General features: G+C 51.0%; 1 protein-coding gene across 2 annotated transcripts in view; it reads left to right on the forward strand.

The window, feature by feature from the left end:
- Positions 1 to 26,042, forward strand: part of Arhgef17 (Rho guanine nucleotide exchange factor 17) — a 55,400-nt gene that overhangs the window by 15,035 nt on the left and 14,323 nt on the right. The window contains exons 2-3 of one of the 2 annotated variants that reach the window (XM_050122657.1): positions 20,945 to 21,022; positions 25,785 to 25,967. In XM_050122657.1, coding sequence (XP_049978614.1) covers positions 20,945 to 21,022; positions 25,785 to 25,967 — 261 coding nt within the window. The remainder of the gene's footprint in view (positions 1 to 20,944; positions 21,023 to 25,784; positions 25,968 to 26,042) is intronic. The other variant, XM_050122658.1, reaches the window with a different exon arrangement.

Below are 26,042 nucleotides of genomic sequence, written 5' to 3' on the forward strand. Positions count from 1 at the left end.
CAGAGTGCAGGAGTTAAAGGCCTGGGCCACCTTACTCCTAACTTTTCTAATCAGTCCTGGTAGTTAACTTTTGGGTCAGCTTTAGGTGATAGACCTTGGGGACCTAGGTAACCATTAGAGCCCAATTTAGCTGCTGTCCACTGGATTAGCCTGTGGCGATAGTGTGAACAAGAAGAGATTCCAGCCCCTAGGAACCCGAGGGCTGTGATCAATGAGCCCAAAGCAGGTGAAGGTAGGGGAAGCTGACTTCGGGAAAGCAGGGCCACTTGAAAGGGCCAGGGGGTCTTACAAGTCAAAAGACTCAGAGCTGTGTAGGCAGAGATGTAGGACAGAGCGGCCCTGGTGTGTCTGGGTGCTGCGAACGTTCCCAGAACGTTCCTCAGAGGCTTGATGGCTAAGCCTGAATATTCAGACTTGATCCAAGGCCAGAATTCATTAGTTTTCAAAAAGAATAAAACCCTTTCTCTGGTGGAACCTTGGCACAGACCTGTGAGGGAGGCCAGCCATTGAATTACATAAGGACAGGGTATGTCTTATTCCCTGGACCACTGCTTCTCATGCAATGCCCTAGAGCTACCTTGAGTTGGGAAAAAAATGCTTGTTGGGGCCAGGCAGAGGGAAGAGAGCAAAGCAGACCTGCCTATCAAAACTCGAGTTCAGTCAACCAAGAGCTCTAGGTAGGGAGCAGTCTGTAGGACTGGGTCTCCAGGGGCCTGGCTGACAGCATCCCCTTGTCCTGGGCACTCCTTCAAGCAGGTGATGATCCCTACCCAGACCTGAGCCAACTTGGTCAATAGGACAGCTTGTGAGAGTGATGGAAGGGTCCGGGGAGGCAGGAGTTGGCAGCCAGCCACACTTTGAGAGCAGGTAACCCGCCTCAGTGCAGCTCAGGCCAGGCAGTGATGACACGTTCTTTAGAAACCCAGGAATCTTGGCTTCTCTCTCGGGAGGTGATTTAGGTTGGAGTCTGGAAGAACTTCGTCAAAGCTAAGAATGAGTGAAAGAAGTGTGAATGAAGGTTTCTAGGAAAAAGCCAGAGCCCAGAGGCCGGCGAGCGTGCGGTCCTTTAGGACATGGGCTTTGCCGTCTCGGACAGCAGCCGGTTGCACAGCCAGGCCCCCACTTCTTCAGCATTGGATGAGGTTGGGTGTAGTGACTTGTCCTTATAATCCCAGAACTCTGGAGGTGGGAACAGAAGCAGCAGGAATTCAGTCTCGTTTTAGCCTACATCTCAAGTTCAAGGCCATCCTGGGCGCTAGAGACCCTGTCTAAAAAAGGGCAAAGGCTAGATCCACAGGGCTTCCTCTTTTTCACGTGTTCATCTTCAGTGTGTGACCATGAGTCCTTAACATCACTGTGGTCCAGCATATGGCGTAGGCGCATGTAGAATGCGGAATATGACTGCACCTATTATAGGGTTGCTCTGAGAATTAAATGTGATAATGTCTGGTGGCTGGTCTGGAGATCGGTGGTAAACCATAAAGCAAGTTAGACGTGGAGGGGAGTGGTGACTGGCCTGCCTGAGCAAGGACCATGGAGATGGAGAAAGTGGCTTTGAGATGGTAGGGGGATGGGCCGAGCTCCTCGAGGAAACTTTGAAGTCCTCCCCACAGCTATTTCTAGGAAATGAGTCCTAAGCAGGTCCAACCCTGGGGTTCGAGTGCTCTGCCTGACTTCCACTGAGACACCCTCCCCGTTCCTAACTGGATGGGGGCCTGAACTCCTTACTCTGCAAACTGGGGCCCAGAGATGGGCATACCTTGTAAATTCTGACTCCAGAGCTTTCGTCCTGCCTGGGGACTCATTCCAAATCACCAGACTGTGGGAACTCAGTCCTAAAGCAGATAGGGGTGTGCTTTGGCCTGAAGAAGGGTTCTAACTACCTCTGCAGGAAGAGCCAAGCCAGGTCTTGGTTTGCTTGCAAAGTGAACTCCTGGGCTTCCTAAAGAAATGTCACCATAGGCAGAGGCTGGGCCCCCAGTGGCAGCCACCTCGGGACCTGGTTCTGGGGTTAGGCTAGAGGCACAGCCCAGTGCCAGGAATACAGGAGACTGCCCGAGCCAGGACCGAGATCCTTTAGTCTGGGGGAGCCTAGCAGTTCCTGACCAGGGCAGCAAAAAGCTGTTCTCAGACAAGGCCTGAGCGGCCTTCCATATTCTTTTTGTACTACATGTTTTTACTGTGTGATTACCCAGCTGCCTGGTGCTCCCCATGCCCCCCACTAAAGGGTGTCACTCCAGCACTCAGGAGGCCGAGGCACGAAGATAGTCTTCAATTTGATGCCAACTTGGGCTATGTAACAAAGACCATCGCAGAACAAAACAAAAGCAAAACCTGAATAAGGCTGGCCTCCATGGGTAATGTCACTTGCTGCTACACACAGTAATCAAGTAACAATAATAATGTTAAAAATACGGGCTATTTTCAGGTCTTTTGCTGTTATAAACTGTTTGTTTGAGGAGTAGGGTCCCTTGGGGGCATGAATTGCTAAGACAATGTGATTTACATTTTGATGCTACCTCCAGACTGGTGCCCCGCGCAGTAGGAAGAGGCATTTCCTCATGGCCTTCCTTACTAATCTAGACTTTTGGACAGCTGCCAGTCCGATAGGTACACCTGATATCACGCTATTCTAATGCATATTTCTCTCTCTCTCTCTCTCTCTCTCTCCTGCTTGCCGGTGTCCGGCAGCCATTTCTAGGAATCCTTTAAACACTGGGGTGGAGGAGCTCATTCTGTGAGTTAGGAGTTGCAATGCCTCTCACTTGACCTTTGACCTGCAGAACACCTTGCTTTTAGTGTTTGTGAATTTAAAAAACTTTGACTAGTTTGTGTGAACACATGCCAGAGTGTGCATGTGGGGGTCAGAGGGACAACTTTGTAGCATCAGGTTCTCTCTTGTCTCCGTTGAGTGGGTTCTGGGGATCAGCAGGCTTTTGCCATAGCCGATGTTAACCACGGGGATCATCTTGCTGGCCCAGAAACGTTTTTGTTGTTTTTAATGTGGTCTAATTTATCAAGCTGCTATTTTCTGGCTGCTCGATTTGGAGCCCCGATTAGAAAGTCTCCCATTCCGAGGCTGTAAAACAGTTCTCACAGGTTTTCTTCTAATGCTTCATGGGTTTTGTTTTGTTTGTTTTGCATTGCAATCTTTGATCTATATGGGCTGTAGCCCATTGGGCAATGTGAATTACAGCACCAGCTCTCATTTTTTGCCCCCCCCCCCCCCCCCCGTGGCTGGTGTTTTGAGTTGAGAAGTCACAGTTGTGTTAGCTTCTGAGGTATGTGTGAAGGTCAGCGGGGGAGTGAGGCTGTGACTGCCCAGGGTCAGGGACAAAAGGATGAAGAAGGAGCTGGGGTGGCATTTGGAGGTGAGGGCACAAATTGGCAGCACAGCTTTCCTCGGTTCTGTGTGCTGCCTGCCGTTGGACACGTCCCATCCCCTCTCCAAACCTCCTGCAGTGCAGCTGATGGGGACCCTGGATATCTCCCATCTCCCCACTGCTGGGCTGGGAGGGAAGAGGTGGGGTACAGAGGTGGCTTTGGATCTGGTACTTGCTGGGACTTGGTGGAAGTACACAGAAGGCTGGTAGCAGAACTCATTGTGTTCCTGGAGTGGGCAGGTGGGAAGGCGAAGGGGTGGGCACCTGTTTAAAAATACCCACAGCAGCCTGGCACAGCAAGCCAGGAGGGGCAGGCCCTCGGCCCGCCCTCAAGATCCAGGAATGTCAAGGGTTACCCAGAGCAGACACATTATAAACTGTCTCAGGAGAGGTGACTCAGTCTAACCATAGCCATTCTTGGGGTGTCCTCTCGCCCCACCCTGAGCAGGCACCCCATCCTCTCTGGAGGTACAGGGAGCCAAGACTGGACAGGTCACATCTCGGACGCTCTCCCTGCCACGGCTCTGGACTTGCATTTGATTTTCCCTTGGAGTTCCTGGTTATCTATCAGATGGGACAACTGGCCTTGCCCGGGCTGTCTCCTCCATCCATCAATTATAATGAAAAAGGGAGATGCTGAGGGCCATTCCTCGCCCCTTTACAGAGGGGGAAACTGAGGCCATTGGAGAGGCTTTGGATTCCTGTCTCCTACTTCTTGACTTTCTGGGCTTCTGGACCCTCCTCCCTGCCCCCAGCATGGCCTATACCAACTCCCCACCCCCACTCCGAGGCTTCAGTGGTCAAATTCCAGGGCTGCCATTGCTATGGCAACAACAGCTCACAAGGCCTCTCCTCTGGGGTTTTCCACAAGGCCCTTGTCCAGAGAGGAGGCAGAAGGCCCCCGCCCTTAGGGACTAGGGAGTCGGGAGAGGATTAGGGAGGAGGTCAGGCCCAGCTGGCTTCTCATTTGTTTTCCAAACAAGAAAATGGGAAAGGCAGATAATACTGCCAGTAAATGTTCCACTTGTGGCACAGAGTGGGCTGGACAGAGGTGGTCTTCTAGGCAGCCATCAAGAGAGTGTCCCTGGCTGTACCTTCTTCTCCCCTGGCCCCATCCGCTGGGCCCTGCCCACTGTTGACTTCTGATGTCTTCTTACAGGTGTGCCTGGTCTCTCTTTGTCTTTATCTTCCTCTATTTTCAAATTGTTGAGACTGTCCAGTATGTGGATGTGAGTGCTGCCTGCTTCCTGTGCCTGAGCCCAGGATGGCACCTCTCAGCCTTCCCCCTGCCTGAAAGAAGCCCTTCTCCTGGCACTCTGGATGGATGTAGCCATCCTAACTCCTCTTCTACCCAGGATTCCCTGGGACTGGAGTCCTGTCTGTTTGGAAGATCTCAAGTCCTGCCTTGTCCTCGGTGAGCTCATTTTGAGGTTAAAACCAGCACCTGTGAAGGTGTTGAGCGCAGAGTGGGGGATCCTCCATGGCTGGAACGCTGCTCTTAGAAGTTTGCTGTCTTCCTGTCCCCAGGCTCTGTGACGCTAAGAGATTCATCCAAAGTCCCAGCTGCTTGGTAGTCAGTGGCAGGGGGAAGATTCAAGACCCAGTCCACTGCCTTCTATTGAGAACACAGTAAATTCTAGCTTGCGAGTCTCCTTGCCTCTGAGTGGATGTGAAATCTTAGGAGATTTGGGCTGTAGCAGTCTGTAAACTCTGTGGTACCCAGCAGAGCTACTTCCTGGTAACAACCACGGACGGGAGAGACTCTGAGAACTCCAGGAGCTCAGGGTAGGGGAGTGGTCTGTGCTGTCAGGATGGCTTCCTGGAGGCAGTGACATTTGATCCTAGAATGTGAGGAGCAAGTGTCTCTGCCCACACCCCTCTGCCTACATGGCTGACCTTCAGATAGACTCTCCCACAAGCCTTAGCCCGGCCACTGGCTGGTGGAGAAGCACAGAAAGATCCTAGAAACACAAGCTGCTGTGGTCAGGCAGAGGCAGACCTGTGCCAGTGTGACTCAGGTCCAGTCACCCTTGGTAGGAAGCTGTGAAAGCTGGCCTGGTGAGCCGACAGGAACTTCTGCGGGCTTTGAGTGAAGTCAGGCATACCAGGGCTGTAACCAGTGGGTAGTAGTGTCCCCTGGAATACAGGCTTGGGGTGAGGAAAATGAGGCCTAGCTACTTGGATACTTCTGGCCAAGTGAAGACTTGAGGTCCTGAGGTCCTGAGACATTCTGTGTCTTTAATTCTGTGGGACTTTAATGCCCATATGACCAGTAAAAAGAAATGGTTCCTCTGTCCCGTCATCTCAGGACAGTTGATCATGGACATCATGGCCTTGCTGTGCCTATATTGACACCCGTGTCCTGCGTGTGCACCCACTGGGAACGGGGCTCTTTTCTAGGCCTTAGAGAGTCAGGGCACACAGTCAGGGTAGAGGAGCCTGGAACACCCAGATTTTGTTACTGTCCTTTGGTGCCCTTGGTAGCTTCCTAGTGCAAGTCTAGCACCTCATAGGTTTGTAGCATAGGAAAAAGGACAGACTGCTTGGGGGTCATCACAGTGCTCCTGGCCTGGTCTGAGGAACAAGAGGTTGGTAAGGAGAAGATTTAAGGCTTCCTGGGACTTGGTCCAGTCAAGATCAAGGAGCAGCCAGGGGGGTCCTGTGTTGAGGAGGGGAAGACACTGATGCTGGTGGCCAGGAGAGGCTGGCACCCTGGGCACGCTGGGCTGGAGGGCACATAGCAGCTGCTGGAATCCGCCCACCTTGTTTCCCTGGGCCTTTGGTGGCCTGAGCAGAAGGATTTCTAGCATTGTGTAAGAGGGGAAGATGGCCTCCTTTGGTTGTGGGGCTTTGAGAGCCTCTGGGCTTTATACACAGCTCAGTCAGGCCCTGTCCTTTGCTCCCTGGGTCTCTGGCCTGAAGCCGGTTTGGCCTTTCCCAGGGTGCCTGGCTCATGGCCCAGTGAGTCATCTTCCACCCTCCAGGCAAGACACCCCATCTCTATCAACAGTGCATAAATGGAGCCCCCCCCCATTTGTGCCTGGGTCTAAAGGAAGGAGGGAATTGGTGGGGCTGGAATCAGACCCTAGGAACTTCCGTTCCCATGACCCCTCACCCCAGCCTCCCTGCATGCTCCAAACTGGATGGAGAGAGAGGAAAGAGCCCTCCTATCTAGAGCAGCCACTGAGTCACAGTGTTCTGGCATATTTGAGAGGAAGGGAAACTGAGGCTGAGGAAAAGATGTTTGCAGCTAGAAGGTGATGGTTGAGGATTAGACGCCCCTGGATGGCTTGGGGAGTGTTCTGAACGAGGTTTGGATTTTTTTGGATGACTTTCTAGAGCTGTTAGGGGATGTCATCACATCCTGGGGTTCTAAGCCAGGGCAGGGCACAGACATTTTGTCCAGGGCTAGCAGGTATATCCCAGGGGGCCCTAAAGTTGAAACTTGCCAGAGTTAGCGAATCCTACTCCTCCCAGCAAGGTGTAGGGTAGCCTCACACACAGGCAGGACTTGGCTCGTTCCGATAAGATGGTGGGAGGGGAGGCGACCCCAGGCAGAGATTGATTTCAGAGCGGACAAGCTCCTCAGCTGCTTTTCACATCTGCTGAGGTCTGAGGTAACTTGCCAGCCCCCATCTCCCACTTCTGTTATCTGGGATAAGAAATTTTTCCTTCTCAGCCTAGAAGGTTCGGCTGTATCTTCTTGAAACTGAAGGGGGCAGGGTGACAGAAAAACGAAAAGGAAAAAAAAAAAAACCCACACATTTAAAAAGAAAAATCACAGTGGTTAAATTCAAACCACATGGCCTACAATCCCAGTCCTACGGGTCTCTGCTGCCACCTATGAGTGTTTCATGGAAGTGCAGCCCTGAAGCCCCAGCTTTTTCTCTTGGGCTTCCTCCCCTGTGCCTTTCACTCTGTGTGACCTCATCACCCTCTAGGGAACCTTGTGTGGGAATTTAAAGCCCACTTGAACCTTCCTGCCTTCCTTGTCTGTTTACAAAAGGGGAACCTGAGTCACAGTAAGAAGTCAAAAGACATATAGTATGTATCTACTGTATGTGTGTTATATACTAGTCCCTACTTTTATTATTACTGTAGCCCTGGGGGCAAGCAGATATTAAGACCTTTCTGTTTCCATCTATTTATTAGCCATTCAGGAAGGAGGATACAGCCCCCACCGCACCCTCACTTCCTGAGTCAGGGTGCCCTAAGCTCTGCAACCTGGTGAAGTCATCAACTGCTCTCATATTCTGTGACTCCCAGCTTAGATCACTCCACGCGAGTTCTTTCCTCGTCTGTAACACGGTTTCAGTGCTCTTTTATAGGCTTTGGTGCTCCTGGGACAAGGCAGATGTTTTTGTCTCTGGGGTGCTGGGTAGCCCTCTGGGGTAAGACAGGTACAGTGTAGATCTGTAACATGTTGGAGAATGGCCTGGGGAGCTATCACAGCGTACTCGAGATTAGCACGAGGCATACACAGGACAATGCAGAAAACACCTCATTAAACACCAGCTTCCTGTACAAGTCCGCACCGAGGACATGGTGGTGTCTTCCACACTCTGGGCGTCTGGGACGGGCCAGCAATGTGGTGGTCAGGGGTTTTCTTCTGGACTGAGAGATGGGCCAGCCAGGTTCAGCCAGCAGAAGCCAAGCTTGAGCCCCAGTCTGGGGAGGGATGGCTGCCTCTTGTTCCTTACAGCCCATGGGTCTCTGGTTTTCTGCTATTGCCCATGCTGGGTCAACAGATGATTTCAAGCAGAAATCTTCCTGGCTTCATTTTTCTGCAGTATATTGAGGGCTCTGGGTTCGAGCTCTGTTCCTTACAGTCTGCACAGCCCTGGTTTCCTTGTCTGCCTCACTGACTTCCGTTTCTTCTCACTGTGAGTCTTCTGGGCACTGTGGTCAGGTGGTGCCTGGGCTGAGTCCATGGAGGATGGGTCATCTCCAGGTTGGCAGTTAATATTGATGTCTGGGGACTCATCAGAACTGTCCGTTAGAATACCTGTCTACGCAGGGTATGTGGCCTGGGCTCCCTCCCAAGATGGAGGCTGAACTGGAGAGGTGGCTCAGAGGTTAAGAGCACTGGCTGCTCTTCCAGAGGTCCTGAGTTCAATTTCTAGCAGCCACATGGTGGCTCACAACCATCTGTAATGAGATCTGGCGCCCTCTTCTGGTATCCAGTACATGCAGGGGAACACTGTATACTCAATAGATAAAGATTTTAAAAAGAAAGAAAAAGAGAAAGAAAGAAAGAAAGAAAGAAAGAAAGAAAGAAAGAAAGAAAGAAAGAAAGAAAGAAAGAGAAAGAAAGAAAGGAGAAGAAGAAAGAAGAAAGAGAGAAAGAAAGAAAGAAAGAAAGAAAGAAAGAAAGAATTACACAAGCCTGTAATTCTAGTTACTAAGGAGACTGAGATCAGAAAGTTCAAGGTTTGTCATGGCTAAAAGATGGGTTCAGAGCTAACTTGGGCAACTTAGTGAGACCCCATATCAAAATAAAAAATACTGTTCTAAGTCTAGAGGAAGCCAGATGTGGTAACATACACTTTTAATCCAAGCACTTGCTAGACAGAGGTAGGAGGATCTTTGTGAATTCCAGGCCAACAGGGCTATATATAGTAAGATCTTCTCTCAATAAATAAATAAATAGGGGCCAGAGACATGGTTCCGCAGTTTAGAGCACTAACTGCTATTGCAGAGGAATTGGATTTGGGTCCCAGCACCTACATGGTAGCTCAAAACCATCCATAACTCTGGTTTCAGGGGATTCAGCACCCTCTTCTTGCCTCCCAGAGCACCAGGCACACAAACATTCGTGTGTGTGTGTGCAATAAACAAACCTAAACTTTTTAAATAAATTAGATAAATACAAAGAAAAGAATAGAGGTACAGCTCAGTGATGGGTGCTTCCCACAAAGGGGAGCATGGAGCAAGTTTTAGGTGTTATGTAGCTTCTCTTCTGCCTGTGTTCTGTATTCAAGGGCAGCAAAGGCCCACCTAGTCTGAAGGACCCTGGGTCTCACCCCCATATGAGAAGAGTGTCAGCATCTGTTGTAAGGAGCTGCTTGTTTGTCCCAGCCATCCAGAACCAAAATAATCACACGGAAACCGTATTAATTAAATCACTGCTTGGCCCACTAGCTCTAGCTTCTTATTGGCTAACTCTTACATCTTAATTTAACCCATTTCTATTCATCTGTGTATCACCACGTGGCTGTGGCTTACTGGCTAAAGTTTCATCTGGCTCCGGTGGGGCTACATGGCTTCTCCTGACTCTGCCTCCTTCCCCCAGCATTCAGTTTAGTTTTCCCCGCCTGCCTCTGTTCTGCCCTATCAAGCCAAGCCAGTTTTCTTTATTCCTTAATGGTAATCACAGCATACAGAGGGCGATCCCACATCAAGCATCATACTGGAAGGCGACCCTGTCACAGGTACATCGACCTGGGATGGCTGTGAGAAGAAAATGACTCTGTCCATGTCTGTGTATAGCAAATGCTCTGTAAGTGAGAGCTCGCCCATCTGCTGTTATTTTCTATTTGTGATTATTTGGAGTGTGACTGGCCTTGGTCATTATTGAAAGACCCTTCAGTTTTTAGCCTCTGCCACATAGCCACATGGTCAGTGACCCCAGATGGCTGTGCAGTCATGTCTATAGATGGCCGCTGACAGAGAAGCCACACAGATGGGACATATTCATGTCATCCATAGTCCTCTTGTCTGTTTAGGACTCTGTCTTGAAAGCTCCTTGGGCCCTGGAGCTCTCCCTTACGTCCCCACAGCACACTCTCCAGTCCCGGAGCTGCACCAAGCGCAGCTGGTCCCCAGAGAACTTTGCATCTTGGACACTTTCCTTCCAGTGGCCTGTGATGTAGCGCACCACGCCCGTCTACGCTCTGTGCGCCACCATACAGTTCGTGAACAGGGCAAGGTGCTGGAGATCGAAACATACAAAGGCACACAGACAGAGACACGGGTCATCCTTGAAACAAGAATGCCCCATTTATTGTGTCCAGGGCCGCTTATACAGAGAATCTTAACTGATAGCCATGCCTCAACCAAACCCCCCCAGAAACCACTCCCCTGCCATCAGGAATTCCTGAGGGTGTTGTGCTCAGAGCAGCTGTAAGTTGTTTACCAGAAATTCAGAATTTGGGGGGGTTCACAACTCCCAACACTCTGAGGCCTGGGAACTGGGAAACCTTAAGAGGCCTCTTCTTCCAGAAGGGAGGGTCTCTAGAGAGCAGGAAGTGGCCTAGGAAACCAAGGAGAATGGATGGGTGGGGGGAAGGAGAGGCAGGACCCCAGGAAATGAAGTGACGTATCTACCCCACATCCTAAGTAAGTGGCCCAGTGAGGATTTGAACCTGAAATATGTGGCTACAGAGCAGCCATCTTGGTGTCCATACCACAAACTTCTTTGGGAACTTTTGTCTCCTTGATGACTCTGGGGACCAGAGGAGGTGGCAGCCATTGGGAAACAAATGGGATGGCCTGTAAGGCTGGGAACATGTGGTACCAACTCTACTCTCATGGATATGGGTGGGGGCAGGAGCACCAGACAGTCTGTCTGGGCTAGGAACCAGGGCCGAGTTCCCAGGGACGATCAGCCTTGATCCTGGCCTGACCTGTGCACAGCATTGTGTTCACCTCTAAAACATGCCTGTTTATATCATTGACTTGGGGCAGAAGAGACCAGAGGAAAGTGACTTGGATAGCCAGTGAGCCTGGGAAGTACAGGTGAGCTCACCCCACAGGAAAGGGACTTGAAGGCAGTTAGGAGGACCCTTACTAGCAAGACGGCATCTCTAAGCATTGCTTTCCTGGTTTATAAAATGGGAGAGTTACAAGAAATTGAGCCCTGATGTAGGTTGGGGACCAAGGTGCCAGTTCTCGCAAAGCAGTGATGAGGCTTGGCCCTGGAAGCTGTGCAGACAGCATTTGTGATGCTGAGGAACCCTCATGAGACTTCCCATGTTACCAGGGTGGGCAGCTCTGAGGTCAGACCCTGAGCTTCATGCATGTGAAGCAGGCCCTCCACACTGGGCTACCTCCCCAGCTGCCTTTGTTTTTTGTCAGTTCTTTCAGGACTGTGTGTGGCACCCACAGGACATACACATCCCTTTTCTTTCCTTCTTTGCTTCTTCTTGTGTGGGGGGTGGAATGTGCACACGTGTGACACAGCGTGTGGAGTCAGGGACAAGTTCTCTGGAGTTAGAGCTCTCTCTCCTTCCACCTTTTTGAGGCAGGCTCTCTCTTGTTCTCCTGGCTTTTTTTGGGGGGGGGGTTCTTTTTCTTCAAGACAGGGTTTCTCTGTAGCTTTGGTTCCTGTCCTGGAACTAGCTCTTGTAGACCAGGCTGGCCTCGAACTCACAAAGATCCGCCTGCCTCTGCCTCCTGAGAGCTGGGATTAAGGTGTGCGCCACCACCACCCGGCTTCTCTCTTGTTCTTTTATGCTGCGCTATACATTCCAGACTAGTTAGCCTTTGTGCTTTGTAATTTCTCATTTCTGCCTCCTATCTCACCCTAGGAATGCTGGGGTTACAGGTGCATGCTACCCCATCTGGCTTTTTATGTGGGTTCTAGTGATGGAACTTAAGTCATCAGACTTGAGTTGACAAGTACTTTCACCTGCCCAGCCATATGCTTAGCCTTCCCCTAACCCAAGACCTTATCTTTAAATTCCTAGAATGACGTTTGGCATCTGGTAGGTACTCATTAGGAGTTCACTGAATAAATCAAGTAGATGATAGAAAACTCAGAGCAGCCGCTCATCACTGGGTGCAGTCAGTCATGTGTTTACCTCCCACTGAGCCGGCAATGCCATCCCTCCATTTATTTATTCGTCTTTAATCATTCCACCACTCTTTCATTGGTCCATCCTGCATCTAGCCTTTATCACCATTGGTCCCATAGTAGCTGCAGGACCGCAAATAGGGTCTTGTTAGCACTCAGACGCTGAGTCAAGTGGATGGTGTTTGGGGGCCCGTGAGATGGGGGAGTTCTCGACAGACCTGGTGGAAGCTGGAGGACCAGGGATTCCCTGGGACTGACAGAAAAGTGTTCTCAGAGCCAGGGGCCCAGCGGTCTTGTCTGGAATGAGTATTGGTCTAGTGTGACTGAACCCTCTCATGCCTCCTGTCTCTTCCTCAGTGATCCACATCCCATGGAGATGCCCAGGGTGGAATATGGGTGTAGTGTGGAAACAGGACAGGCCTTCATGCTTACAAAACTCTTCTTGGGGCTGGCAGGATGACTCAGAAGTAAAGTCTCTTGATGCGAAGCCTAAAGGTCCAAGTAAGGAGAGAACTGACAGCCAAAAGTTGTTCTCTGACCGCCACACATGGACATGTGTCCACCCACCCCCACATATAAAAAATAAATAATAGATAAATAAATAAGTAAATGTAAATTATGAGAACAAAACTGTTCTGTGACCTATTCCAAACATCTACAGAAATCTAAGAGGGGGATAAGCCGGGCAATCGGGGTGCATGCCTTTAGTCTCAGCCCAGATTGGCACTCAGGAACCTCAGAACGTTACCTGCCTCAGGTGCTGGGTACCTGGTGCCCTCTGCCTCACTCTGGTAGACCCTGTCCTGAAAGAGCTCTAATGATGCCCTGTCTCAGCCGCTGTGCTACTGTTCCCTCCCTCAGCTTCCATTCATGTATCTGCCCCATGGGCACCCAATGCCATGGCAACAGGCTTGCATCCCGTTACCCACTATGCACTCCTGTGTCTCTTGACCTCTGTTCAAGGCCTCCCATGACTGCTTTCCCCCAGAAGCCAGCAATGGTGGCTTCATTCTTCTGAATGCTGTCCTGCTGGCACCAGTGAGGGATGGATGGATGGATGGATGGATGGATGGATGGATGGTTGAGATGCACTCTGCCAAGACCCCTCCCACCCCACACATACTATGCACTGTCTCTCAGCCGCGAAGAAGAAATGAAGCCAAGATCAGATAGTTTGAGAGAGGGCCAAATGGGAGGAGATACTCTGCTAGCCGAACATGGTTTAAGGATCTCCAGTGACCAGGCAGCCAGCCTCGGGCCATCTGTGAGTCCTGGCTGCCCACCCTATATGTCCACATTCTCCTTCTTTCTGGCCTTCTCCAGCATGCCCACCCTGGTGTGGTGGAGGAGGTCCTTCTGCTTGTGTGTGCCTTTCATTGGTTAAATAAAGAGGCTGCCTTGGCCTTTTGATAGGGCAGAATTTATGTGGGCGGAGTAGACAGAACAGAATTCTGGGAGGAAAAAAGCAGAGACAGGGATTGCCGCCAAGTCAGACATACTGAATCTTTCCCGGTAAGCCACGACCTCGTGGTGGTGAACACAGATTATTAAAAATGGGTTAAATCAAGATGTGAGAGTTAGCCAATAAGAGACTAAAAATAATGGGCCAGGCAGTAATTTAATTAATACAATTTCTGTGTGATTATTTTGGGTGTAAGCTAGCCAGGCAGAACGGAACAAAGGGCCCGCTCTCTACACTGATGAGGAAGAGGAGGAGCAAGCTGTGGGGAGGAAGTGTGGGCAAGGCACTCCCCTGGAAAGGGAAGAGACAGATGCGTGCAGCTGGTTCCTGACTCCAACCTAGGGTAGAGTTTGAGATCCCTTGTGGGAAGGGGGACTCAGTCCAGGGACCAGGAAAGGGCCTGCCACACTTCTTCTTGCATTTGTTCTTTCATTCAGCGGATCCAGGGGGCCCCAGGGACATAGCCGACTCCATTCATTGATGCAACACAAATTTACTGAGCACTACCCAATATTGGCTCTGATCCATCTGTGCTGATCTTGCTACCCCAGAATCCTAGCCCCATGGCCTGCCTCTTCAGGTGTAACTGAGTATAATTCATCTGTGCAAGGCACAAGCATGCATGCTTGTAAGGCTCATACTCAGGAGGCAGGAGAGTCATGGGACTTGTTATGCAGTGCTGGAAAATGAACCTAGGCAAGAGCTCCACCAATGAACTATATTCCCAGACCTGTTGTTTTTGTTTTTGTTTTGTTTTTTTCTCAGACCCAGGCTGACCTTGAACTTGCTATATAGTTGAGGATGACCTTGAACTGTTGAAACTTCTGCCTCTACTACCCAAATATTGAGATTATAGGTGTATACCACCTTGTATAGGCAAAAGTTATAAGCATTTTTTTATAAAAAAAGATGTATTTATTATGTATGTTTTTATTTATTATGTATGTATATTATGTATTTTATGTTCTGCTCTCATGTACCCCTGCAGGCCAGAAGAGGGCATCAGATCTCGTTACGGATGGTTGTGAGCCACCATGTGGTTGCTGGGAATAAAATTCAAGACCTCTGGAAGAGCAGCCAGTGCTCTTGAGCTCTGAACCATCTCTCCAGCTCAGCACTTTAAAAAAAAAAAAAAAAGGTTCTGTGGGATTTTGGGATTGGACTCATGACCTCCCACAGGGCAGGCAATCTCTCTTCTGCTAGTCTACATCCCCAGCAGGGTCTTGAATTTCAGGGTAGCCTGAGTTACATAGGAAGACCCAGGCTCAAGCAAACATCCACAGAAAGAAAGAAAGAGAAAGAAAGAAAGAAAGAAAGAAAGAAAGAAAGAAAGAAAGAAAGAAAGAAGGAAGGAAGGAAAGAAAGAAAAAGGAAGGAAGGAAAAAAGGAAGGAGGAGGAGGAGGGAGGAGGACGGAGGGAGGGAGGGATGGCTCAGAGGTTAAGAGCATTGCCTGCTCTTCCAAAGGTCCTGAGTTCAATTCCCAGCAACCACATGGTGGCTCACAACCATCTGTAATGGGGTCTGGTGCCCTCTTCTGGCCTACAGGCATACACACAGCCAGAATATTGTATACATAATAAATAAATATTTAAAAAAAAAAAAAAAGAAAAGAAAGAAGGAAAAGAAAGCCCATCTGCCCCTTGCTTGGCATTTGGGAGGTTTCAACCTCAATCTTCAGTACTGGTAAGGAAGCAGGACTGGATACAGGGATGAGGGATGGATGTCAAATGGATGCCCAGAAACTTGCACAGGCTGGCTGGAAAACAGAGGACAGCTATTGGAGACTGGTCTGTCAACCAATCATCCCATGTGTTCAGTGCCTTGTCTAATGAACAACATGGGCCCTTACCTCAGGGAGCCAGCAGTCTCCTGGGAGAAGGGATCAATCTAGTCATTGCTCAAATGTATTGTTACAGACTGCCTGTGGTTAGGAAAGGAAAGCCAAAGATATTGGAGACCACAGAACAGACACACAAGACCTAATCTGAGGACACAGGAGGTCTTCCTAGAGGAGGTGACTTAGGTTGAGGCCCTGAGGCAAGCGAGAGTTGGGTGGAGAGCAGGGAACAAGGCTAAGCCTGGCTTGGGTAATGGAGGTCCAGTGTGCCATTGCTCAGGAAACCAGAGAGAAAGGGGGTCACCAGGGAGCTTGGTGAGTGCGGGAACCCCCAACATTCAAGGAGATGGAGCTAGCCAGGGTTAAGACACAGCTGCAGGGTGTATGGACCACCTTTCTAGTGTCTAGTGGGCGTTGGTGTCAAAATTGTTCATCACCCATTCCAAGTGGGTCTGTGTTGCACAAATTCTAATTGGTTATAATAAAACCCAGAGTCAGGTATTAGGGGATGCAAGCTGAGAGACCAGAGATGCAGGGTACCCAGCCACTAGAGAGACCATTTGTTCTCTACCAAATCCTCTTACTGAAAAGGCGATCCTGTCCTCAAATTGCATCTCCAGATTGCCTGTCTCCACCAAACCTCAGACTACAGTGATTTCCTGTCTCCTCCCACCTTCTATTTCTACCCCCACCCAGCCATATCACTCCTGTCTCCACCTCCCAAGTGCTGGGATCACCTTTGTGTGAACAACCACTTCCTGGCTCTGTTTCTCCTTTACAGAGTCAATCTTGTGTAGTTCAGTGTAGTAAGAGGGAGCAGCTTGTTCATCCCAGCCGCCCAGAACCGAAATAACGTCACAGAAACCGTATTAATCAAATCATTGCTTGGCCCGTTAGTTTTAGCTTCTTATTGGTTAACTCTTATATTAATTTAACCCATTTCTATTAATCTGACAGTAGCTTACCAGCAAAGTTTCAGCATGTCTGATTCTGGCGGCAACTCTATAGCTTCTCCCTGACTCTGCCTTCTTCCTCCCATTCAGTTCCGTCTTCCCCGCCTTCCTAAGTTCTGCCCTGCTACAGGTCCAAAGCAGTCTCTTTATTCATTAACCAATAAAAGCAACACATAGACAGGACCTCCCACACCAGATCAGGGTGGCCTTGAACTAACAGAGAACCCTTTTTTGGTAGGTTCTGGCCTTTTCCTGGGATTTGAGGAGAGGCACTGGAAGGGCTGGAGCCAGGTACGATGACTTAGCCAAAATGCTGATTTAGCTGGGTGAGGTGGTGGTAGGGTCAGGGGTGACTCAATGTGGGGTGTTTAGGGTGACAGCCCCTTCTCTATTACATCAGAGCCAGTCAGGTTTCCAGAGACCCGAGCTTGATTCCTGCATGGTTGCCTGCTTCTGCCATCCTGTCTGTAGTTGTTGAACAAGGAAGTCCACATGATTGTGAGCTGTATGGTCAGACTCACGGGTGTCGGGATTTGGGATCTATATGGGTAACGGACATATTAATGTGATTGCCCTTGACCCTGACTGACTCTAATATACCCAGCACCTGGGCCTGTTCTGTACTAACTCAGTTCATGCGTGGCTCCTGAGTGTAAATCTGTGCGTGCGCGCCAGATACAGCAGTGGACGCGTCTTTGTCCGCGGGTACGTGTGACTTGTGTCCTGGGGCGGAGTGCGAAGCCTGGCGGCGCTTTGCTTATTGCGGGAGAAGGGGCGGCGCGCAGGGGGCGGAACTTTCCCCCAGCTACGCTGAGCGCTCGCTCGCTCTCCAGTGCGGAGGAGGCCGCAGTGCCACCGCCGGCTGCGCTCACACCGACGCCGCTGCGAACACCCCCTCCGCGGCTGGGCTGAGGCCCCGGAGGAGCGCGGGTGGGAGGGGGCCCGCCGACTCGGCGCAGTGTCCGCCCCGGCGGCGGCCCGGCCGCATGCTGCAGATGGTGAAGACCCTGGCCCAGTTCACCATCGCGCTGGAAGACATGGGCGATCTGGGCCCGGCTGCCGCCTCCGGGGAGTCCGCCGGGGGCGGGGGCTCGGACTCCACGGAGGAACCAGGGGAGGCCCAGGTACCGGGAGGGGGAGGGGCAGCCGGGAACCTGGGTCTTGGCCTAGGATGTCGCAGATACAGGGGACGCGTGCGTGGGCAGATGCTGGAGAACAGGGCCTGGAACTTGGATCAGGCATCAGGTACCTGCCTTCCTGCCTGCCTGCCTGCCTGCCTGCCAACCCTGAGCTTGGGGAGGGCTGACATCAGATGCAGACAGAGACTGATGGTGAGGACTGTGCTGGCGGGTTCTTTGGGCACTAAGGGTCTAGACACAGGGCAGTAAAGAGTATCAGATGAAAGCAGATTTGTTGCTGGGATGCCCTGGGTCTCCAGGAAAGCCAGATTTCCAGCCTCCTTCAGGCTTGAATGTGCTGGGAGTAGCCAGCATTGCTTCCCCTTTGCCATCTCCTCACTGGAACTATGGAGCCTGGAGATGTCATACTTCTGTGCTGTGGAGAAGGTGGTGTCCCCATTCCTGCCTCCGGCTACCTCTCTGGAGGGGGAGGGTTCCAGGGATGTGCCTTGTTTTTGTAGGTTTGTCTAGGCCGATCCTGTTCCATGCTCTGGGCACAATGGGGACTAGGGCTCTAACCTCAGCCGGGGACTTTAGTGTGTCATGTGCATGTGCCTCCATTGCTCCAGGGCTCTAGGCAGGAGGTCCTAGCTCGCAGCTGGGTAACTGGGCTGCATTTTCATCTTGATACAAGGCTTCTTGCCTTCATGGCCTCTCTCTGTCATCAGGGTCTCAGTCTTTGGGTTTAATGACAGAAGAGTTCCCCCATCCTCTTCCACCTTCCCACACGTTCTGGCCCCTGTGCTGGGGCCCTGCCTGTGGTGAGGGGATCTGGAGGGAAGCAGAACCGAAGGGTTGGCCTTCCTGGAACAGGTGGGCCTGCCGATCTGGTTGACAGCTGCATTGTCCCTCCTTCTCCTACCCCCGCCTCCTCCCATCCTGCCCCTGTGTCTGGACGCGTGCCGTGACAAGGAGCTGGCCTTGTTTTCTGTGCTTTACCTGACAGCTGAATGACGGCCCACTGTGCTGGCAGCAGGGAGGAGGCTGGGAGAGACGACATTGCAGTGTCAGCTCCCACTACACCCCTGCCTCCTGGCCAGCAGGCCCAGCGCCAGCCCTGCCGCTCAGGAAACTTCTCTGACCGTGACCCAGGGAGTGTGGGCAGAGGGTGGTAGTGGTGAGGCCCAAAGGCTGATCTAGCTAACTTATAGTCAGAAAACACCCGTGAGACGAGAAGGGATGGTGTGTGGACACCTCCTGGTCCCTGTCGTCGAGCCAGCGCTGCTTTGAGTTTTTAAAGGACTGGCCTGCTCATAGTTGGGGTCTCTGAGGTAGGGCCTCGGGCAGACATCACAGCCCAGAGCTTGCAGAGATGGAGCAACCCAGCCTTCTGTGTCCCAAGGAGATGTCACCTCAGTAGACCTTAGCATGGGTGCTCCCTTCTGAGTGAGCCTCCTTGTCAGCTATTAAGGAACAATACTGATTCCTCAACTCATTCCAGGGTCAGAGGGAACAGCACCTGGGCTAAGCTCACCATGGTTCGAAAGGTAAGCAGGCAGCTAGGTTGTGCCTCTGGATCCTGGGCAGAATACTGAACTGCAGAGCAAGACCTCGGCTCAACAAGAAACAAAACAAATGCTAATAACTAGTGTCCTGGAGCAGACCAGGGATGGGCAGAGCAGTGACACGCGTCAGCCCCGCTTCCCTCAGGGGCCCCTGGAGTGAAGACTGCAGAGATATTCAAGCAGGAGCACTCACTCTGGAATTTCCACACTCTGGAGCCCCAGGCACGGCCCAGCCAGATTGTGAGCCCCACACCTTGTCTAGGGCCAGTCTACAGGCTCAAGTGTCAGTATGGAGTTCTGGGGTCGCTTCCCCGTCAGGGCAGAGAAGCTGCTTTGCGACGGGTGCTATGTGGTAAGGTTCCCTGGGTAAGATCGGGGACTGCTAAGGTTGGCAGCAGGGCCAAGCCAGGGCAAATCCCCAAACTACTTCTAACAAAGTCTTCCCACAGGGTAGACCGTATCTTGACAGAGGCAGGAATCCAGTCCCTTGAGATGAGTGCAGATGCTGATCGACCCCCAGGGGAATGAGGAGACACAGTCTGGTCTTGTAGCTCGGTTGGTGCAGTGCTTGCCTAGAGCACGGACAGGGCTGTAAGCCAGATGTGCTAGTGTATCCCTGTAACCTAGCACTAGGGAAGTGGAGGCAGGAGGGTCGGGAACTGACCCTGGTCTTTTATAAGTCCTTGCCTCGAAAGGAGAAAGAGGCTTGGTGAGATGGCCTGAAGGGTAAGCATGAGCACCTGTGTTTCCATCCCAGAATTGTGAAAGTTGACAGAGCAGTGTCCATCTGTAACCCTAGTATGCGTCTGTAAGCCTAGTGCTGGAGAGCAGAGATGGGCTCCCTGGCCTGCCAGGCTAGCTGTGGGCTCCAGGTTCAGGGAGAGACTGTGTGTCAAAAAGTAAATAAGTAATAAATAAATAAATAAATAAATAAAATAATTTGGGAATTAATAAAGGGAGATACCTGACATTGGCCTCCTGTGTTCACACATGCGTGTGTGGGTAATCGAACCTGTACATGTGTGCACATAGATCCCCGCCAAACATACACATGTACATGCACATGCAAAGAAAACAGAGAAGAAATGGGAACTATGTCCTAAACAGGTGGTCAAGAGTACTGGGGAAAAGAAGTGCCCAGAACTAGGCCTGGTATGAAGGACGGTTCTGTAACCTGAGTCAGAACTCTTACACTCCCTACTCTGCAACTTCTAGCACCAACTTCCCTTCCCTGGGCTGCAGTGTCCTCACCTGGCAGGAAGTGGCAGCGTCTACTCTGAGGGATGCTGTGACATACAGCCAGGTCAAACATGTCCTCCTAGCAGCAAGCTGGAACTTGGCATTTCCAGAGTAGTTTCTGGAGTGGGTGTAACCGGAGGCATCGTCCTTTGTAAATATGAGGGTTTATTGTTGTTGGGTTTTTGTCTTTGTCCAGAACCTGTTGGGATGGGAGAACATGGAATGCCCAAGCAGAGACCTGGCAGGATGGAGGTCCAGGATGCTTTTTTTTTTTTTTAAAGATTTATTTATTTATTATATATACAGTATTCTGTCTACAGGCCAGAAGAGGGCGCCAGATCTCATTACAGATGGTTGTGAGCCACCATGTGGTTGCTGGGAATTGAACTCAGGACCTTTGGAAGAGCAGGCAGTGCTCTTAACTGCTGAGCCATCTCTCCAGCCCTCCAGGATGCTTTGAGAAACTATTTCTGGGGGCAGGAAGCAGGCAGGGAAAGGATTTCGGGGTGTGTCGATGAGCTTGCACATAGCTGCAGGTGCAAGAGGCTAAGGGAACAAAGGCCCACTCACCTTCTGCTCCTGTCCCCACAGGATATGCGGAAGCACGTTACCATGACCCTGCTGGACACGGAGCAGTCGTATGTGGAGTCACTGCGCACCCTGATGCAGGTGAGGCCTATGGCCTAGGCCTGAGAGCAACATTCCAAGTGTGGGCAGCAGGCACAGGGGTTGAGACCAAAGAGCTGTGTCCCTGGTACATACCACCACTGTGTAGAGAATCCCTGATGTGGCCACCCCGAAGGAAGAGGTCTCCCCCTGCAGGGTAGAGAACAGGAGTCACAGGGAGAGTGGGAGCCTCCACCCCATTGCTTCCACGTTCCCGCAGAAGCCCTGGACAGCTCTGCACCTCCTCGAGCATGCCTTTTCTGAGACCAGAATTAAATACTGAGTATCTACTGTAGGCAGGCCCTGGTCCAGGTGCACGAAGCCCAAAGGCAAGCGAAAGAAGAACCCTGCTGAGTAGATGGGACTCTAGTGATTCTCAACCCGTGGGTCTCGAGCCCTTTGGGATGACATATCTGATCCCCTGCATATCAGATACTTATTACATTACTATTTATAACTAGCAAAATTACAGTTATGAAGTAGCAATGAAAATAATTTTATGGTTGGGGTCACCAGAGCGTGAATTAAAGCTTCACGGCATTAGGAAAGTTGAGAACCACTGCTCTAGAGGCGTGGAAGATGCTGGACCAGAATCCGTCAGAGAGGTGCAGTGGGTGGCATCTGCCGAGGGAGCCGCGTGGTGTGCAGTCTGAGGGGCTCGGTCTTGGGTGCTATTGCAGGAGCCAGCAGGGGTCTTGCCATGGGGTCCTTGAGCCCCAGGAGAAGGATTTGTACCACAGTGGGGTTCTGGAGATTCAGTAGGGAGTTTTGAGTCAGGTGGGCATGTCTTTGGACTCGCACTGGGGAATTCTGTATGACGATGAGCACAGGAGAGGAGGCCAAACCAGGGCTATGGAGTTCCAGTAAGGGCACCGACCATAGCAGGACGGGGCGGGGGCAGACACTTAGGAGGTGAGCTGCTCAGGTCAGGTGGGTTCTAAGGATTGCGTTATGGGCGTGGGGTTCCCTGGGCCCCTAGCCTAGGAAAGGTGGAGAACAGAGGAGGGGTGGGCGCATCTATGGCAGGACCAGCTCTGCGTGAACTGCAGAGGCCCAGACCCTAAATGGAGCTCACAAGCACGATTAAAGATGAACTTGCTCATGCCTCCACAGTTCAGGGTGAAGTAGAACCCAGGAAATACCTAGAACTAATCAGCCTTCCTACTCTTCCTCTCCTTCTCTGACTTCCACAAATCTGTATAGAGCCCTTCTATAGACTAAACACTCCTGTCTAGGCAGGGCAGGGGGCGCCATTCAGGAGGGTCAAGAACCTGTTCCCTGGAGCTTACAGGCTGTTCAGTGGGACAAGTCACACCTGGCTGCTGGTGATGCAGAATTCAAGGGCATGTGTGTGTACATGGGTATTGCTGCACCCGAAAGGGAGGTTGATTCCGCCCCACGCCGCAACACTGACAGAGAGAAGGTGTGATGGTGGTGGCCGGGTCCAAGGGAGGCTGGGGCTGGGGAACACTGCGGGGAGTTACTGTGCAGTGGTCAGAGCTTCCAGCTGGGAGAGGAAGTTGATGTTTACACAGGAGTATGAATGCGTGTGTACTAATCTGTGCACTTAAAACTGATTACAGTGTGGCCCCAAAAAGAGTGCTATCTAGCATGCAGGACTTCATAAACCAAGTATGGTGTCTCACACCTGTGATCCCAGTGCTTAGGAGGCAGAGGCAAGAAAATCACAAATACAAGGTCATCTTTGACTGACAGATAGTTCAAGGGTAACCTGGAATTCATGAGAAACTATTTTTTAAAAAACAAATGAAAGAAATTTGTCAAAGTGACAATTTTTTTTGTCCTGTTTCACCACAAAGAAATACATTACCAGCCGGGCGGTGGTGGCGCACGCCTTTAATCCCAGCACTTGGGAGGCAGAGGCAGGCGGATCTCTGTGAGTTCGAGACCAGCCTGGTCTACAAGAGCTAGTTCCAGGACAGGCTCCAAAGCTACAGAGAAACCATGTCTCGAAAAACCAAAAAAAAAAAAAAAAAAAAAAAAGAAAGAAATACATTACCTTTGTCTTTTATTAAAATGCCCATAGATATAAGAGCATAGAATGAACACTTCCTGTGTGGGTTCAGGGAAGGTGACTCTGGGTTTGGAGTGTCTAACAGAGACCTAAAAGATGGGTAGGGTATCAGCAGAGACCCCACTGGGGGGGATGGGCAGAGGGTACAACACCAGCAAAGGCCAGGACAGCGGAGGAACCTGGAACATTTAGGAGATCAGGAGTGCCTGGTGTGACTGCCAAGGAGAAAGACAGGAAACCAGGCAAGGGCTAGGGTCTTATGCAGGCACAAGAAAACCTGAGGAGGGATTCCTAAGATGTCAGACAGGAAGAGTGAGGGTTGGTGCTGTAGGGTCAGTTAGCCCTGGCTTAGGTCACTTACCTCCTTCTGGATGACAGGAATTTGAGCCACTTCCCTTTTCCAGGCCTTGGTTTCACCTGTAAAATGAAGTTATTCTCATATTCTCTCGGAGTATTCGAAGATGGAAAGATGGTGTTGCCTCTCGGGCCTGTTGGCAGAGAGGAGTGGTGGGGTACAGATCAGGCAGGCCTGGCGTCTGAGTTTGCTGGGCCCTATTAGCAAGCAGGACTGGAGGAGAAAGCCTCTGGGTGGGAGGGGAGAGGTAGCCGTGAGCAGTGGATTATTCCCTGAACTTAAGGCCCAGGGGTACCCGCAGCCTGGGAGTGTGGATGGAAGACATCCCTCCAGGATCCTGGAGCAAGACTCTGCTGCTCAAACTTTGCTTCGCTTCCTGGTCACCTGTGCAAGCTGGAACAAATCTTGGGCGCAGTTGTACCTCCCCTGCCCTGGCTACAGAGTGGAGAGCATAATAGCCATTGTCCCAAATGCTATCTCAGGAGAGATGTGTGTAGCATCTCACGTACTGCCTGTGTGTGAGTATGTGTGCAGAATTGCTTCAACCTTTGTAAACCTTGTGAGAAAGAAATTATGAGTTCTCTGAACAAGGAAGAAGACTCTGGAACAGAGTCACTAGCTCAGTGACCACTGCCTCCCAAAGTGAGTTGGTAGGAGTCCTGCAAGACAAGGATTTAAGTAAAAGCATTAAGGCCTCTCGTGGTGGCACCTGTCTGTCATCTTGGTATTTTAAAGGTAGCAGAATGGGGAGTTTAGGACTAGGCTGGGCTGCAAAGCAAGAGCCTGTCTCCAAAACAGAAAACAATACTAGAGGAGCCAGGTGTGGTGAGGTGTGCCTGCTACCTCAGCTTGAGTAGGCAACAAGGGGATTGGGATCCAGGTCAGTTCAGATAAAAACAAACAAAACAACAGAAAGGAGCCACGTGCCAAGGTCAGCAGCCAGGAGGTGGGATTTGAACCTGGGCCTTAAGCCTATTTCTTTTCTGATGTCACCCCATCCTGGAGTCCTGCTTGAGTCCCAATACTTTCAGCTAAGAAACAGCCTTTTCCTGAGTAGTTTTCCTTCCCTTGGCTCCCTGCACCCCTCCTCTCCTGATTCCAGGGTCCTTACTCCGCTTGGCCTACGGTGTGATAGCTCATTCATTTCTTACATTGGGTGGCTGCCTCTGCTCGGGTTCCAGCTCAGGTGTGGGACTTTGGGCTGATACTCTGAGGGAATGTGGGTGTTAGCAGGGGCTGTATTAATGTTCAGTCATTTCATCAGCTATCCTGGGCCTGCTCCTCTTCAGGTGACCCAGACGTGAGTGGTGTCACTTCTGCCTTGTGAGAAAAAACAGATCCTGACCCAGTCAGAGAGCCCTGATAGGGCGGACGGCTGCTAGCTACTCAGTCACCCTGAGCCTTTCCAGAATCTCCAACCAGCCAAGAGAATTATATTCAGCTTGAATTTCATATTTGTTTTATAAAACAAGCAAATGTTTTTAAATGTTTAATATAAATGTTATTTTATAAATTAGCATCACATCTGCCTTTTCAAGAACTGCCTTCATCTTTTTTGGCTTGCAGTTGCAGCATGGGCCAGTAGAGGGCGACCTCTCCATAAGCTTGCCGGCGGAGGGGCAGGCTGTTCATACTTAGAAAACACCACTGAATGCAGATGTGTATGGAAAACAGGAATTTTAGTCGCAGACTGCCCCGGAGATCCAGAAACTTTTTACCTAGTATTCAGTAGGTTGTTCTGAATTCAGTAGTATTCATGTTGTTGTTTTGTTTTGGAGGTTTTGTTTTATTTTGGTTTTTTGTTTGTTTTGTTGTTGTTGTTGTTATTTTTTGAGGCAGGGTTTCTCTGTGTAGCTCTGGCTGTCCTGGAACTCACTCTGTAGACCAGGCTGGCCTCGAACTCACAGAGATCCGCCTGACTGTGCCTCCTGAGTGCTGGGATTAGAGTTGTGCGCCACCACTGCCCGGCTACTGGCTATTTTTTGAGATAAGATCTCACTATGTAGCCCAAGCTGACCTTAAATTTATGGTAACCGTCCTGTCTCAACCTCCTGAGGACAGATTGCGGGTGTAAACCACCACACTCATCTTTTAGGTCTTTCTTGTTCAAGGCCTAGCATGTGGTGATTATCAATAAGTACCTGTTGCTCTCCTGGAAAGCGCCCCACCCTCCCATCTTGCTTCCCTCCAAGTCTTTTCAAGCCTCTGGCCTTCTTCCTCTGTGCCCCTGTCCTCTTCTAAGCCCTGGGCTAGGCAAGAACACCATTTTGGGGGACGGAATCTTCCTGTCACTGCCGAGTTGCAGGCCCTGCGGAAAGACAGTGCAGGTGAGTGCCATCTCTGCAGGAAACACACTGATCCTGTGGGTCTTCCAGGGCTACATGCAGCCTCTGAAGCAGCCGGAGAACTCCTTGCTGTGTGACCCATCTCTGGTGGACGAGATCTTCGACCAGATCCCTGAGCTTCTGGAACACCACGAGCAGTTCCTGGAGCAGGTGCGGCACTGCGTGCAGACGTGGCATGCCCAGCAGAAGGTGGGGGCCCTGCTCGTCCAGTCGGTGAGTGTCCTTGTTGCACGGACTCCAGCTGTGCTGCTGCCGACCCAAGCCTCACGTTCACAGGGACTTGACGTT

This window comes from Alexandromys fortis, unplaced genomic scaffold, assembly GCF_014885135.2.
Source record: "Alexandromys fortis isolate MF-2015 unplaced genomic scaffold, M_Fortis_MF-2015_v1.1 scaffold_209, whole genome shotgun sequence".
Lineage (NCBI taxonomy): Eukaryota > Metazoa > Chordata > Mammalia > Rodentia > Cricetidae > Alexandromys > Alexandromys fortis.